The sequence below is a fragment of the Pieris napi genome, chromosome 2, assembly GCF_905475465.1.
Source record: "Pieris napi chromosome 2, ilPieNapi1.2, whole genome shotgun sequence".
Lineage (NCBI taxonomy): Eukaryota > Metazoa > Arthropoda > Insecta > Lepidoptera > Pieridae > Pieris > Pieris napi.
The window spans coordinates 4,899,346-4,913,544 of NC_062235.1; the positions used below are offsets into that span (position 1 = coordinate 4,899,346).

A 14,199-nucleotide genomic window follows, 5' to 3' on the forward strand; every position below is an offset into this window, starting at 1 on the left:
ATTTAATTAAAATCACATCGTTCTTTGACAGCTCAAACCAATAAACAATTAGTAAGGACCACACGGATTATATTCTAACGATGTGTTCATACTCCAATTTAGTTCTAAAATCAGGACGTGATATACAATAGGAAAAAAACTGTATTTGGCGTGTTTTTGAAATTTCCCCTAAAAAAACCTCCAAATATTTTTCCCAACTATTCTGCCCCTAACTCGGTTGAAATCCCCCTAAATCTAGGGGAAATCCTCTGATCTGGCAACACTGTTTAAAGCGTTTTTAGTTTGACGCACGGACGCTTAACTCAAACTCCCATATGTCAAAAACGTATTGCATTTTGACATACAAGAGTCATCATAATTCGCGCTTTATTTAGCGTTTAGAGACTATGTACTAGTCGTCACTTGACAGTTGACACTTCGTTACTTCGTTGCCGCCGGCAGTTGCAGACTGCAGTGTAGTGTTTTGTAAACACTGTTTACCGTTTAAATGAATATTATATGAATTTATAAATATACCAAAAATTTAATCTTATATATTAATAAAATGAGTTCCATAACTGTAGATTTATCGCAAGATAGCGATGATTTGGAAGACTTGCCAGACGTATTTCTTCCAAGTCAAAGTAAGCAATAAAATGTTTTGGTTTGTATAGCTACATTTAAATTATTAACATTATTATTCGTTTATATTATAATTACAGGTAGCAGTCAATCATCCGATGTGTGTTCATCAACTTCTAAAATTTGTTTACAAAGTTCACAACCTTTACTAAATTCTGGTTAGTTTGAACTATTTTGTAAAAAAAAATGTCTGAAGCCTGAAGTAATTAATGGTTGCAATTGCATATTTTCAGATAATGAACAAATAAAGTCGAAGAAAAAGAAAGTAGATGATAACAATGCAGCTAAACAAACTCAAAAAATTTATAAGCCAGGAGAATGTATGAAGGTAAAACTATACTATTTGCTGATGACACTACCTACACTTATAATAAAAAGTAAAAACAAACAATATTTAAACAACAACTTAATTAAATCTCTAGACGACACCATCAACTGGATGAATTATATATAATAGATAAATTTTGTAGTTGGAACAGTTTTGTTTTTGTGTTAAAACAATTAAGGGGAGCTGTTAACCATGCTTTGGTATTAGCTGCTTATCATGCATATGTTTCATCTACTTAGATATGGAATTATAGTTTGGAGAACTTCAGTCGCAGTAAATAGGGTATTTAAGGCTCAAAAGAAATGTCTTAGAGCAATTTGTGGAGCAAACTGTCTTGATAGTTGCATACCTTTATTTAAGAAGCTCAAAATTTTATCTCTTCCATGTATTTATATTTTAGAGATATCCTTATTTGTGCACAGAAACATACATATTTTTAAGTCGAATGTAGAAGTTGAAGTAAGAAGTAGACATGGGGAGAAATTGGCTGTGCCAAAAACCAATGTAGAACTGTTTCGGAAAAACACCTTTTGTATGGCAATTAAAGTTTACAATAGATTACCAAAAGAATTAAAAGATCTTTTGACTAGAGTCTTTAAAAAGCGACTTAGTTTATTACTTTTGGAAAAAATTTACTATTCAATAAATGATTATTTGCATGAGACACTGAAATTGATATAGATTTAATAAAGTATGATATGTACAATACAGATAATATAAGAATTGACTTTGACTAATAATGTAAAATTCCTTAAGACAAATTTGCGCGCCATTGTGTGTGGCAGAATATACGAACAATTTACGATTGTACCACCTTAACATATTTGTACCATATTTTTGCAATAAATAAATAATAATTATTATAAATTTAATAATTAATGTTTAATAATGCACACAATTTTGCACCTACTGCGTGTTTTTATTGTGTAAATGTATTTTATTTTTCAGTATATGATGGTAGAAATGCATCCAACACTTATAGAATCATGGTACTGTGCTGATGTGCAGCGAGAGGTGACAGCAAGAGGGGCCAAAATTAACAAGAACTCATCCCTTTGTGATACTAGACTAGTGCTATGGAGCAGAATGGTTGAACCTACATTTACTAGTAATAATGGAATGGTATATTTATTATTATAATTTTACAACTGATATGTTATTACAGATTTTAATGCATTTAAGCTTATTAAATTATAAGATACTAGCAGACCGGCCAAGCGTGTGTGGCTTTGGTTTTAGTTATATTACATAGTAGTAACCTATTCAAGGGAAACGGTAGGAGACTGGAGAAAACCAGTCATGGGGACCACCAAGCTTTTTTGGTGGTAATGCCATTAAATTGTAGCTTAGGTGAAACGTTGGTACTTTCAACACAGCGCCATCTGTTAGAATTGTGACTATGAAATAATAAACAAATATTTTGCAATAAAATAATATTGCGGGTATAAATTGAGATGTCAGGTATCCTATCTTTTAAGTTAGATCAAACTGCACACTGTGCAAATTTGATTGAAAACGGTTCGGTAGTTTAGGAGTCCATAGCGGACAAACAACGTGACACGTAATTTATATATATTAAGATAATGCATCTGAAACAGTGTTACATTTCAATAGATAAATAAAAAATATTTTTTAGGTAGGTCTAACCCAAACTAAACAGCCTTGCGAGCATGGTCTCTACATTGCAAGTATAGAGGAAATAGAAGAACAGTTGAAGACACGTACACTTTCACAGCATATGGTACAAGCAGCAAGTCTCGCTGGCTGTCCTCTGACATTGGTGTTGTATGCTGTTAAGGATTATTTTAAGTATGTATAATATAATAAGTAGTATATAATACTTATTTTCTGTCATGAACAGTTACAATACTAAATGACTTTGAATCTAAATCCTAGACAATTATAGATACAATGAAGAAGCTTGGGGAAAAGTAATTGTTTTACTAAAAGAAAATGAAAAAGCATTGTAATAGTCAAGTTCAGAATTATGTTATAATAGTAAAATAATATAGATTTAGTTTATTCCAAAAAATGTTTGTGTTATTTAAGTCTAACCTAATTTATTAAAAAGGATATTTAACATAAGAAAGTGTCCAATAACACTACTTACAGTCTCTATTAAAGGGAAGACACTTTGTTCGTGTGTTCCATTTTTCACTCACTGTTTAGCACTTAATACTAACATGCACTAACACTAATTCACTAGTTCAAATAGTTTGGTCCTTTTCAATCTTCTCACATGTATAACATAATAAATATTTACAGTGAGTATTAAATTGAAATGTATTTATATTTATATGGACCTCTACGGATAGGTATAAGCATTCTCCAAGGTATTCCACAATTTTTAATTTTTTTCTATCTCCAGCCATCTTTAAAGTAAATTAATACTTGTAGTACTTGTAACAAGAAAATATTTTTTTACAGACGATCAGGACGCAAGACAAACAGACATATCCCAAAAATAGAACCCATTGATCTGGAAATGGCTTTAACAGGTATACATTTTTAAATCAACATGTCCCTTTTTCAAAATGCAATATTTGAGAATAATCTTTTATTTTTTGCTATTTAAAGAGTACAAATATAAGAAGCAGCCATGACTCATCAATTTGTTTATTTGATAGAAGGTATTTTATATAGAATGTTTTAGCCAGCCTTTTTTAACTCATTTAATCTACCATATAAAAATAAGTCGGGTTTTCCTTCCTGACGCTATAACTCCAGAACGCACGAACCGATTTCCACGCATTCGTTGGAAAGGTCTCAGGCTCCGTGAGGTTTATAGTAAAGAAAATTCAGGAAAAATTTCAACAGAAAAGCGGGATCACCAAACGAAATGTTACATAAAACGAAGCCATCTGGTGGCGAAACGGAGTTCGCCGAGTTTGCTAGTTTGATATAAAATACTCAGGATCTATTAAAAACCAAGTTCTTATATTATGTACATATTATGATTAAGGGAAATACTCATTGTTGGTAAAATTTGTCTATAGTCATAGCTAAGGCATTTTATCCTAACTAGGTTTAAAATGAAATTTTTTTTAGATCTCTTAGTGACTGCCAAATGTGATACAATTAAGACCAACACACCAAACGAGTTGGCTTTAACCATTGCACAGTTTACAAAGGCGATAGCTGAAGCACCATATAAGTATGTAATTATAATTTACATGAGTTTATCAATAGGCTGTGATCAGTACTAGCCTAGTGTTTAGGCACTCTAGTCTCAACTGAGGTCGTGCGTTCAATCCAGTCCTTAATATACGTAAGCAATACTAGTTCGTATGGTGAAGAAAAAAAACAACAGCGCAACCACCTTTGGTCTACGCTTCAGTTTTCAGTATTACTTTGTGTAAGATAATTTTTTTCTTAATGGGCATTTAGGTGATCAGCCTTCTCTACCCGTCACCCACCGTCGCCTTTTTGGTTTAAGGCATGCAAGCGAAAGAAAAGTTCATTGGTGATTCGAACTGTTATAACAGAACTTGAATATAACTTTTAAAAAAAAACAAATTTTGAATTTGAAGCAACGGTCTTGGATAAGGAGTAGGAAACAACTAACTGGGTTTGAGCGGAATGTTTATTATATAGGAAGCAAAGTGTTTATGTTGTCGAAAAGAGAGAATGAAGTCAGCTCTAAGGCTAACAGAATAAGGGAGTAACAGAACGTACAATCTTAAAGGGCGCTCGCTCAAGCCAAAACCACGTAAATGATGAAGGGAACCTCTATTTTTATACGCTTATGCTAAGACGACTAGGACCCAAAAATAATGGCGTGTGTCAGTACTTCCCTTAGAAAAAGGATTGGAGTCACGGCTTGTTGTGTATATATTATTGTTATTCATGAAAAAAATTTATTTTAATTGCAGGAACGCAAAGAAAGCCTATGACGAACAAGCGGAATTTTATATGAGAGGGGAAAATAAAAAATGTGTGACCGTTGCTAAAAATGGTGAGTTAATCTCATTAACAAAGATTGCATTTTGTACTCCTAGTCAATCATATTAATATGTAGTTTATAAAATATAACTCTCATTTCAGTAATTTAAGATATGTGGTGCTCTATTATGAGATAGAGCCATTAATATCTGATATCTCCATAAAGCATTATTACTTAATTAAAATAATGTTCATTTTATTTTCGTTAAGGTGATGGTGTGGGTATGTTGTGGCAACAAATGATTGCTGTGTTGCCACATTCAAGCCTTGAAACATCAAGGGCGGTATGCGCGAAGTACAAAACTCTAAAATCTCTATACCAGGTAATAATAATTCTTTCTTTATTTATTTGACAATAAACTTAATGCTATCTATTATTGTGAGAGACTGGTGCTTGAAAAAGGTTGGGAAAACCTGTTATTAAAGTCACCAGTCCCTCTTAGGTAATATGTCATAAAGCATTCATTTATGCGTAGAAGTTAGAACTCGGGCTTTCATTTCACTCGACAATTATTATTTTTTATAGGCGCTTCAGGAGCCCAATAGTGTTAGCAATGTGGCCGATATAGGTGTGACTCGGTCTGCTGCGCCAGGTTCCAAGTCAAGGCGGCTTGGCAATGAATTTGCAAGGAAACTACACATTTTGTTTACCGCTGACGATGGTAATACTCCAGTCGAATGATCATATGAATTCAAGACCTGAACATTTTTTGGAGAATTTGAAGATAGGAAGGCGCCATTACTAAATTGAGGAACAAGATAACGATGCAAAATAAATACAAGACTATTTACTCATATTTTTTATTTCAAACTTCCTTTATGATTGCTATTATTACAATAATATAATCATTCACAGTATTAAGATATGTACTATAATGTAAACGCAATATACGCTGAATTTGGGTCTGCACACTTGTATCTATATTTGAAAGATTGAAATGGTCATAATATGACCAAGTGATGAATGACATTACGACGGTCACGGATGTCTCAAAGTAATATTGTCTTAGACTTAAGTGTCAATTGTCGTGTAATTTATAGTCCGCTGTCACTATTTAGTTATTTAATATTTTTATTTATGTAAAAGCAACCTCAAATGCCACATTATTTTACCAATATTTGTGTTTATTATTCATTGTATTTCACACGACATCACATAAAACAGTAAAAATGACTTCTTTTCTGTCCAGATTTGCTATAAGTGTATTTAAAAATACAGCTACAAAAAGTTTTACATTTACTTCTGTGCCGGAAATTGTACCACCGATAAATAAGTTTATAAATAATTTATTTTGTACTAAACCACTTTGTATTGTAAGGAATTACAGCGTAGATGCTGTTCAGCCTCCTTTAGCAGTTGATAATGCAAGTATACCTTTAAAAAAGAAGACAGTTTACAAAAAAGCAGTCTTAGAGGAAGTAAGCCAAAAAGAGGGTCATTATTTAACATTGGCTTATGCAACCGCAAATTCCTATGACCTAAAAGGTCTAAAGGAGGCTTTAATACAGCAGAAGCTGTATGAGCCGGGCACGTAAGTTATTTGTATGACGCTGTGTAGATATTATTTCGCTCCTAAGTAAATTTGTATTCTTCTATATATAATATGGTCTATATTATATATCTTCGATTGGAACCTTGTTGATACACAATTTATTTAATTAACTCTAAATGGTGATTACTTTTATAAGATATAAATATTTATTTTCTTTATACTAAAAAAAATGCCCTTGTTTTAACATGGTTTTGTTTCAACCATGCCCATAATATTTAATTTATTCAGGATACTATTATTAAATTACAGATTAAAAACACAAGAAGTGGGTGATGTAGTGGTAGCAAATGCAGTTTATTCTGTTGGAGATGAACCAAGACAGATAATCTTTTTCAAAGAGGGTGCTGTTGTATTTTGGAATTGTACTGAATTAGAGGCTAAAAATGTACTGGATTTTGTTAGACCGTTAGTATGTAATTTTACATTATGATTTGTATAACAGTATTAGACAAAATAAAAGTAAAAAAGAAATTTCATACTATTGTGCAACTTTTATTATTATTAGTTTTTGAATTAGAGGCCAAAATTGTACTGGATTTTGTTAGACTGTTAGTTTGTAATTTTACATTATTATTTGTATAACACTATTAGACAAAATAAAATTAAAAAAAGGAATTTTATACTATTATGCAACATTTTTTTTTAATTTAAAAGTAGATGAGGATTGTAATTGATAGATATTGAAGGTATCCATTATAATTTAAGATAATTTCTCATTAACATAGCTAATCTTACTTACATTAACATAGCTAAATTTAATGCAAAAATTTGGTTAAATAAATATTCACCAACATTTTATTAAATTTCAGATTTGAAATTGAAAGCTACCCCCTGGAAGTGGTACACAAAGAAAGAGAAATCATGACCTATTTCTATCAACCTAATGCGTAAGTAAAGTTGTAAGTAGTGTCTAAAATATATTATGTACAGATTAACTCATTTTTTTTTAATTTATAGGAAGAGCTGTCATCTACAAGAATCATGTTTTGTGCTGGTTGAAAATGGAGAAAATTCATTAGAGAAGTACACATTCAGGTAATTAATTAAAAAGTATATTGAGTGCAGTTTCGCTTACTCCTTAAGTTACGCTTTAAACTGAACATCCTTTCTATTGTGTTTCCAACAGAAGAAAAGGTAAATATCACTACGAAGAATTGCTTCAGCAATGTTTCAACACACATCTACAGTAGCGTTGTAATTATTGACTTTGGAATTTTTCTAGAATAAATATTCAGTATGAATTACTGTAGTTTTAAGTAGCAGCCATGGTTCAGTTCTCATAAACAGAAATTGTTATACTTTTAGCATTTTTTATTAATTTATTTAATAAGACATGCCAAGGTAGAATTATACCATTCGAGTATGTGTTATTAAACTAATTTTTTTTTTTTACATTTAAGTCATGCAATGGTCCAGTCAGTTCGTCTGGGAGCTTGGGAGGCTCGACTTGAAACTTTAGCATCCTCTATCAGATCACACACCGCACTAATGGAATCTGAGGGTGCGGCACGGGTTGAAAAGAAAGAGGTACAATGAAAATTTGTCTGACCGTAAGAATTACTTTTTTAAGAAGTATATAAACTTGCCTCATAATCTGAATAACGATGACCAAGATACCATCTTTTAAACTACTTAGCTGATAGTCGGGCTAGTTTGGGTGACCACCGATAAACAAATTGCTTGGGTGAGATAGGACTGACCGAAGGTTCCATGCTTTTAGTAACTACCTAAATACCTTGATAAGCAAATCTTTATCTAGATTTTTTCGGGATCACCTAGGACCAATAAGGGGCCATCCATAAAGTACGTCACACGAATTTTAGGACTTTTGAACCCCTCCCCCCGACCTTGTCACAGGTTGTCACTTTTTTATAACCCCCCCCCCCCCCTCCTGATGTGACGTCACACATTTTTTTAATTAATGTATGTATTTAAAAATAATCGTTGTAATAACAACTTTAAACAATTCGCGTAAGGTTGATTTTGCAATAATTTATGCTTGTAACTTATATAAAGAGACAGAAATAGTGTTTCGGGACACTTTCGAGCGTTACTTTTATTCGAGACTGTACATCTTGGGTTTTAGTATTTAAAATTTTAACATGTGACGTCACAAAAGTATTGACCCCCCATGCCCCTTGTCACACGATGTCACACTTCGGTGATACCCTCCCTCCCCATTAACGTGTGACGTACTTTATGGATGGCCCCTAACAGGTGGTTTAGAATTGCTTACAGCAGAATTAACTGTACGTAAATAAATATATATAGATGGTACACATGATACTATCTTGCATGTTGAATAAAATGCTACTACACACTAGTAACATCCTGTACTCATCAGAGAGCCATAGACTATGTAATCTCCTGCGTACATGCCTACGTCTCAAAAGTATTTGCAGCTCTGGGAAAGTTGGAGAAAATTATTATTGTAATGTATAATATTTTCAGGTTGTAAGAAAATTGGGTGAACTCTTTTCTCTTCGTCATCGGCTAACAGTTGAATCAGATCTTTTAGACACACCAGACTTCTACTGGGAAGAGGAGAACTTGGAAAGGCTCTATTCAAATACAGTCGCCTATTTCACGATTCCCAGACGAACAAGGGTATGTGGATTATTTGATATATTAAAAGAAAAATAATATTTCTGCGGCGAAAGTGCCGTTGAACTTTAATTCTTAATAACAAAAATTTATATCTAACGTAAAGTTTAGGACATTTAAAACTGTTTTAGGAACGAATTCTCTGATTTTTCTTAAAATTAATATTATAGGATTTAAAAAAAACTAAAAAGGTAAATAGTTTATTTTAGAACTGAAATAAAGGAATGTTTATTACTAGAAGCATAATTTGTTAGTTACAGGTTAATATTATCAAGAAGCTTTATATTCGTAAATATTAAATATTTATATCATTACCTTAAAAGTGTACGTGCTTTCACATGAAAACTTCACGTAATTCCAAATTAATTATGTTGACTTCTACACTAAAAATTATTTCGACATTCTCCATTCTAAAAAGTACTACATTATTATTTCGTAAGATGCTATGGTTTATAAAATACCTTACTTTGTTATTTATAGAAAATTCTTGAACATATATAAATTTAATAAGATTCTTTGAGATGTGGGACGTTCATATGTTTATAAAAACTAATAGTGACGACTTTTAGATATATTTATTTTAGGTTAATTTTATACAAAAGGAAATGCATAGGTGGTTAGGCCATATAGAACGGATGATTGAGAAGCGGGTAGAAAGTAGGATATACAGGCAACCGTGGATGCTGAAATTGGGTTGGGTAGGCCTTGTCCTACATACCTTAATCTAATCCACAACGTACTAGAGAAGGGTGCATGGTGAATGTCATGAAAGTGGATGAAGCAAGATAGGTATTTTGGTACGACTGCAGCAAGTGGAGATCCGTTGTCTCTGTTTCCTCCTTCAGGAAAAAAACGTGAAGATATAAATAAATAAAATAAAATTTGGCCACAGTATGACAATTTATTATTATATATTACTAGCAGACCGGCCAAGCGTTGCTGTGGCTAAGGTTTTTGTTGTATTACATAGTAGCAAACTATTCAAGGGAAACGGTAGGAGAACACCAGTCATGGGGACCACCATGCTTTTTTGGTGGTTATGCCATTAAATTGTAGCTAATGTGAAACGTTGGAACTTTCAACACAGTGCCATCTGTTAGAATTGTGACTATTAAATAATAAACAAATATTTTGCAATAAAATAAAATTGAGATGAAGAAGAGAACTGCACACGGTGTGCAAATTTGAATGAAATCGGTTCGGTAGTTTAGGGAGTCCATAGCGGACAAACAACGTGAAATGTAATTTATATATATTAAGGTAATATATCTGAGAATACGTTATTTTGAATCTAATGTGTTCTTTTGAAATATTATCCAGGTATTAAACGAGCGTCTATCTCACTGTGTGGAACTTCTGGAACTTTTATCATCATGGGCAGCTGATAGGCATCACGTAAGGCTGGAGTGGATGGTTATAGCCCTAATTCTAGCTGAGGTCTGCTTTGAACTGCTGCACTTCTTCGAGAGGTATATTGCCAGACATGATGTAGAAATAGCTCATTAAAACATGTTTAAAATATATTGATCGTTAATTTAGAAGGAACCATTGACTTATGTAGAAAAATGTTTCATCTTTGGCTTATAGTTGTATACTTAAGTGTTTCCCTTCATAAGCCGTTGTATGCCAAAGAGTTGCGAAATATATTGCCTTTATATAAATACTTTATTTATTATATTCATTACATTTAAAAAATAGAGAAATTCGAAGAATGTAGTTATAGTTATTGAATACTACCCTCAAATTACATTCTTATAGGTCATAATATGTATATCTTACTTGTTTTAAAATCTATTTATTGTAGGAATAAATGATTCATCAGAAACTACACATATATTTTTTATCAGATTTTTTTGCAATAAGAATTTATCTTTGTTAAAAAAAAATGTTTATGTGTGTGAAAAGTAATCATTCACTGTACTGTTGATATTGCTAATACAGTTTATTTTATGTATAACTTTAATATATATTTTGTAAAAAAAATAATAATACGGCAAATTAGTTTTAGTATGACGCTTGTTTAGTTGTAGAGTATAATTATATAGGCATTTATTACATAGTAGGTTTAAATTTAGTTTGTATTACACATATGTAAAATAGTTTCCTAATGATTATTATAGTACAAAACTTTTATTCTCATTATTTACCTAAAAAAGAGTGGCGCTACAACATCTAGGTGCCTTTAGTTTTCTATATTAATTGTTTCATGAACATGTATTTTTCTTGATGGGCAAGTAGGTGATTAGCCTTCTGGGCTTGATACGTCAACTTTTAGGTCTAAAGCATGCTGATTTCCTTACCATACATTTCTGGTAGCCTACTTTTAATGCTAGCACATTTATTCGTAGTATTGCGATGCTTATTCGCACAATTCTATTATGTAATATGCTCAAATGTTATGATTGTTATGTGTATAAAAATACCAAAGTTGTTAGATGTATTTTATTGATAAATATATTTCATTTTGATTATTATATTAGACGTGTTAGTAATCATCTAAAAGCTAGACATAAAGTGAAATTACCTACCATAGAAAATACATGTAAAAATTATACACAAATTTTGTCTATAAAGCGTCATAGTTTGTGTTTGTATTTTAAATACACAAGCATTAAAAATTATATTATCTGAAATTGATTGCAGCAAACGCTTAGTATGCAGTATAAGGTTAAGTATACATGTATTAAATCGTTTTATTAAGAGTTATTTGTTTTAAATAAAATGTTGATTCAAATTTGTAATTTATTTTAAACCTGGTTTAAGAATTGTTTTGGCGAAACAAAAGTTATAACTACTAACAGTAGTTATGACAGCTGATACTAAAATTTGGTGGTCCTTCGAGCCGGAAATAAGGAAGCGTGGAATGTTAGAATAAATTAAATAATAATTCTGATGCAGGGCACTACAAAATGATTGGTTCTGGAGTGGCTTCGACTGGGAGATCAAGACTGATGTAAAAGAAAGGGCGTATTAATTATTATAAACAAAATTGATAAATACTGATTGACATTGCTGAATAGTGTAATACAAGGTTCACATACAATAAATGTTTGATTTTAACAATTTTTTTTTTCAACGCAAGCGGTGAATTATTATTTCTGTATGAATGAGAACTGTATAGTTCCTTTTTATAGTATTTTTTATAAATCTAGTATGAGCTAGTAACCATTTCAACATAAGGTATCTTCATCGATCTTATGAAGTAAGGTAATATTGGCAAAAATCTTAAGATTTCTTTAAATTACCCTTTCTGCTAAAACATTTTACGTTTTAATGCGTAGATGGATAGGTCCCAAAATGTTATGCTTATTTTCTAATTTTCAATATCTTATATAAAGAAATGTTACGTAATATAAATTATTATTTACCAACTTATAAGTAAACAACACATCAATCACTATAAGTGATATACTAATTAAATATTCCATATAAACTCCGGCATTCATCTGAAACGTGCTATAATGTTGATAACATCGTCAATGTTAAGATGCGTAAATAATGCTACAACCATACTAGATGACTCTCTTGGTCAGTGAGATTTTACGATTAGCGCATGATTCTCGGGAAATGAAATAAAAAATATTCGTGTTCAAAGACGAGTCTCACGTCGGTTGAGTATTGCCATTAGATTTAATATTTCTTCAATCCTAGAAAATAATAAAGAAATATTAACAAAAATTCTAATGGGGTCAGGAATAGCCTATGTTATTTTTCTTCCATCATAAGTTATTTTCATGGAAATAAATGAAATGAAAGAAAACACATAGCCACAAAATAATAGACACAGGATTGGATGCAGTCACCAGAACCATTTTACTTTGCCAATAAAATATGTCGTGAGTGTGGACGTAGCTGCAAATTTTGCAGATATCGATCGCGGCACACAATCGTTCATTATGCTTCATTATTTTTAATTAATTCTCGCTCTTTCAACTAATAAGTCGACGCTCTCAGGGCTATCGGAGATCGATCCTCGAGAGCGCTATATATCATGCGATATTATTGAAATTATTCGATGACTTTTACATATTAAGTATCACATAAACCATACGCAGTGACAGTACAAATATAATTGGTGTCCGATTGATGGTGAAATGTGAATGTGCCAAAAAATACTATTTCTTTAATTGTCTTTATCTTCTAAGGGAGCGTTCAAGTATTACGTAACGAATTTGGGGGGGGGGGGTCCTTTTGTAAAACGTTACGATGTGGGGCGGAGATTGAATTACGCGTTATTGTTAGTATTATTTTCGACTTTCCAGTATTTTACACCACATAATGGTAACTTTTAGGTATAATGGTATGTGGTAATGGTAATTTTTCTGTACTTGGGTACAGAAAAACGTTACGGTGCGTTACATGGGGGGGGGGGGAGGGTGTTAATAATCTCCAAAAATTGTGTGACGTAATACTTGAACGCCCCCTAAAAGAATCTGTGGGGAACAAACCGGAATGATTTAATTGTTATTTACTACGCATCATTTCATTTATTCACATAAAATATATATGTTTCTACCTACTTAAAAAATCATATTAGGAATCAAGAGGAATACTGCCGTATAAGGTAGGTATAGACATGTAATCAAAAGATTATATTAAACGCTTATATGAGATAAAGTAAGTAAGAAGTGCCTATGTGCATGAGCAACAGTATTTAGTTCGGTAAATTAACACTACTAAAAAGAGAATCAAACATTTCAAAGAAAATACTTTACTGTATAATAACGTGTTGAAATATCACAATTATACATTATTTCTTTCTTTTAATTTTAGTAGTTTAAGTCCATCAAAAATGAACCTTGAAAAGTATCTTTCGTCCTAATTTTTCATATGTCGAGACTATTCCCGCAAACCGGAGAATAGTACCATATATAGTAAATGTTAAAATGTTTATTGGGACGACTCGGTCATACTTTAATGATCATTACTTGCCATTAAATTTCTGCGTGGTGAGAATTGAAATGGCAGATGAAGTCCTACTTAATTATCTCAACATTTTTGAAGTTCTTTAATTAATTACGTAATGAAGAAACGTAACATAAGGGATCTGAAATATATTATTTGGTATGGCATGCAATAAATATTATCTGTTAAATTATATAAAAATACTCGACCTCGCCAACCGATGGAAATTCTTTCTATACGTGCAAA

At 31.7% G+C, this 14,199-nt stretch overlaps 2 protein-coding genes across 4 annotated transcripts; both read left to right on the forward strand.

Moving 5' to 3' along the window:
- The first annotated feature begins 422 nt into the window (after nt 1-422).
- LOC125061511 (crossover junction endonuclease EME1) lies at nt 423-5,680 on the forward strand. The gene is made up of 10 exons (XM_047666991.1): nt 423-623; nt 702-779; nt 855-949; nt 1,898-2,071; nt 2,586-2,758; nt 3,377-3,447; nt 3,998-4,103; nt 4,822-4,904; nt 5,102-5,214; nt 5,418-5,680. Exons 1-10 carry the CDS (start codon nt 545-547, stop codon nt 5,571-5,573), a joined length of 1,128 nt encoding a protein of 375 aa, XP_047522947.1. The 5' UTR covers nt 423-544; the 3' UTR covers nt 5,574-5,680.
- A 119-nt stretch (nt 5,681-5,799) lies between these two features.
- On the forward strand, nt 5,800-12,058 carry LOC125061490 (required for meiotic nuclear division protein 1 homolog). Of its 3 annotated transcripts, XM_047666966.1 has the most exons (8): nt 5,800-6,423; nt 6,694-6,849; nt 7,254-7,331; nt 7,402-7,479; nt 7,845-7,971; nt 8,896-9,051; nt 10,369-10,517; nt 11,947-12,057. In XM_047666966.1, the coding sequence occupies exons 1-8, from the start codon at nt 6,062-6,064 to the stop codon at nt 12,020-12,022; spliced, it is 1,182 nt and encodes a 393-aa protein (XP_047522922.1). In that variant the 5' UTR covers nt 5,800-6,061; the 3' UTR covers nt 12,023-12,057. The 3 variants fall into 3 exon arrangements, with proteins under 3 accessions (XP_047522922.1, XP_047522930.1, XP_047522938.1); XM_047666974.1 differs by lacking the exon at nt 11,947-12,057 and having other exon boundaries at nt 5,806-6,423; nt 10,369-11,782; XM_047666982.1 differs by lacking the exon at nt 5,800-6,423 and having other exon boundaries at nt 6,722-6,853; nt 11,947-12,058.
- Nucleotides 12,059-14,199: the final 2,141 nt, after the last annotated feature.

Coding starts and splice junctions, on each gene's coding strand:
- LOC125061511 (XM_047666991.1), top strand. CDS start 545: ATGAGTTCCATAACTGTAGATTTATCGCAAGATAGCGATGATTTGGAA. Junction 950..1,897: donor AGCCAGGAGAATGTATGAAG/GTAAAACTATAC, acceptor TTTATTTTTCAG/TATATGATGGTAGAAATGCA. Junction 2,759..3,376: donor GCTGTTAAGGATTATTTTAA/GTATGTATAATA, acceptor ATTTTTTTACAG/ACGATCAGGACGCAAGACAA.
- LOC125061490 (XM_047666966.1), top strand. CDS start 6,062: ATGACTTCTTTTCTGTCCAGATTTGCTATAAGTGTATTTAAAAATACA. Junction 7,332..7,401: donor TATTTCTATCAACCTAATGC/GTAAGTAAAGTT, acceptor TTTAATTTATAG/GAAGAGCTGTCATCTACAAG. Junction 7,972..8,895: donor CACGGGTTGAAAAGAAAGAG/GTACAATGAAAA, acceptor TAATATTTTCAG/GTTGTAAGAAAATTGGGTGA.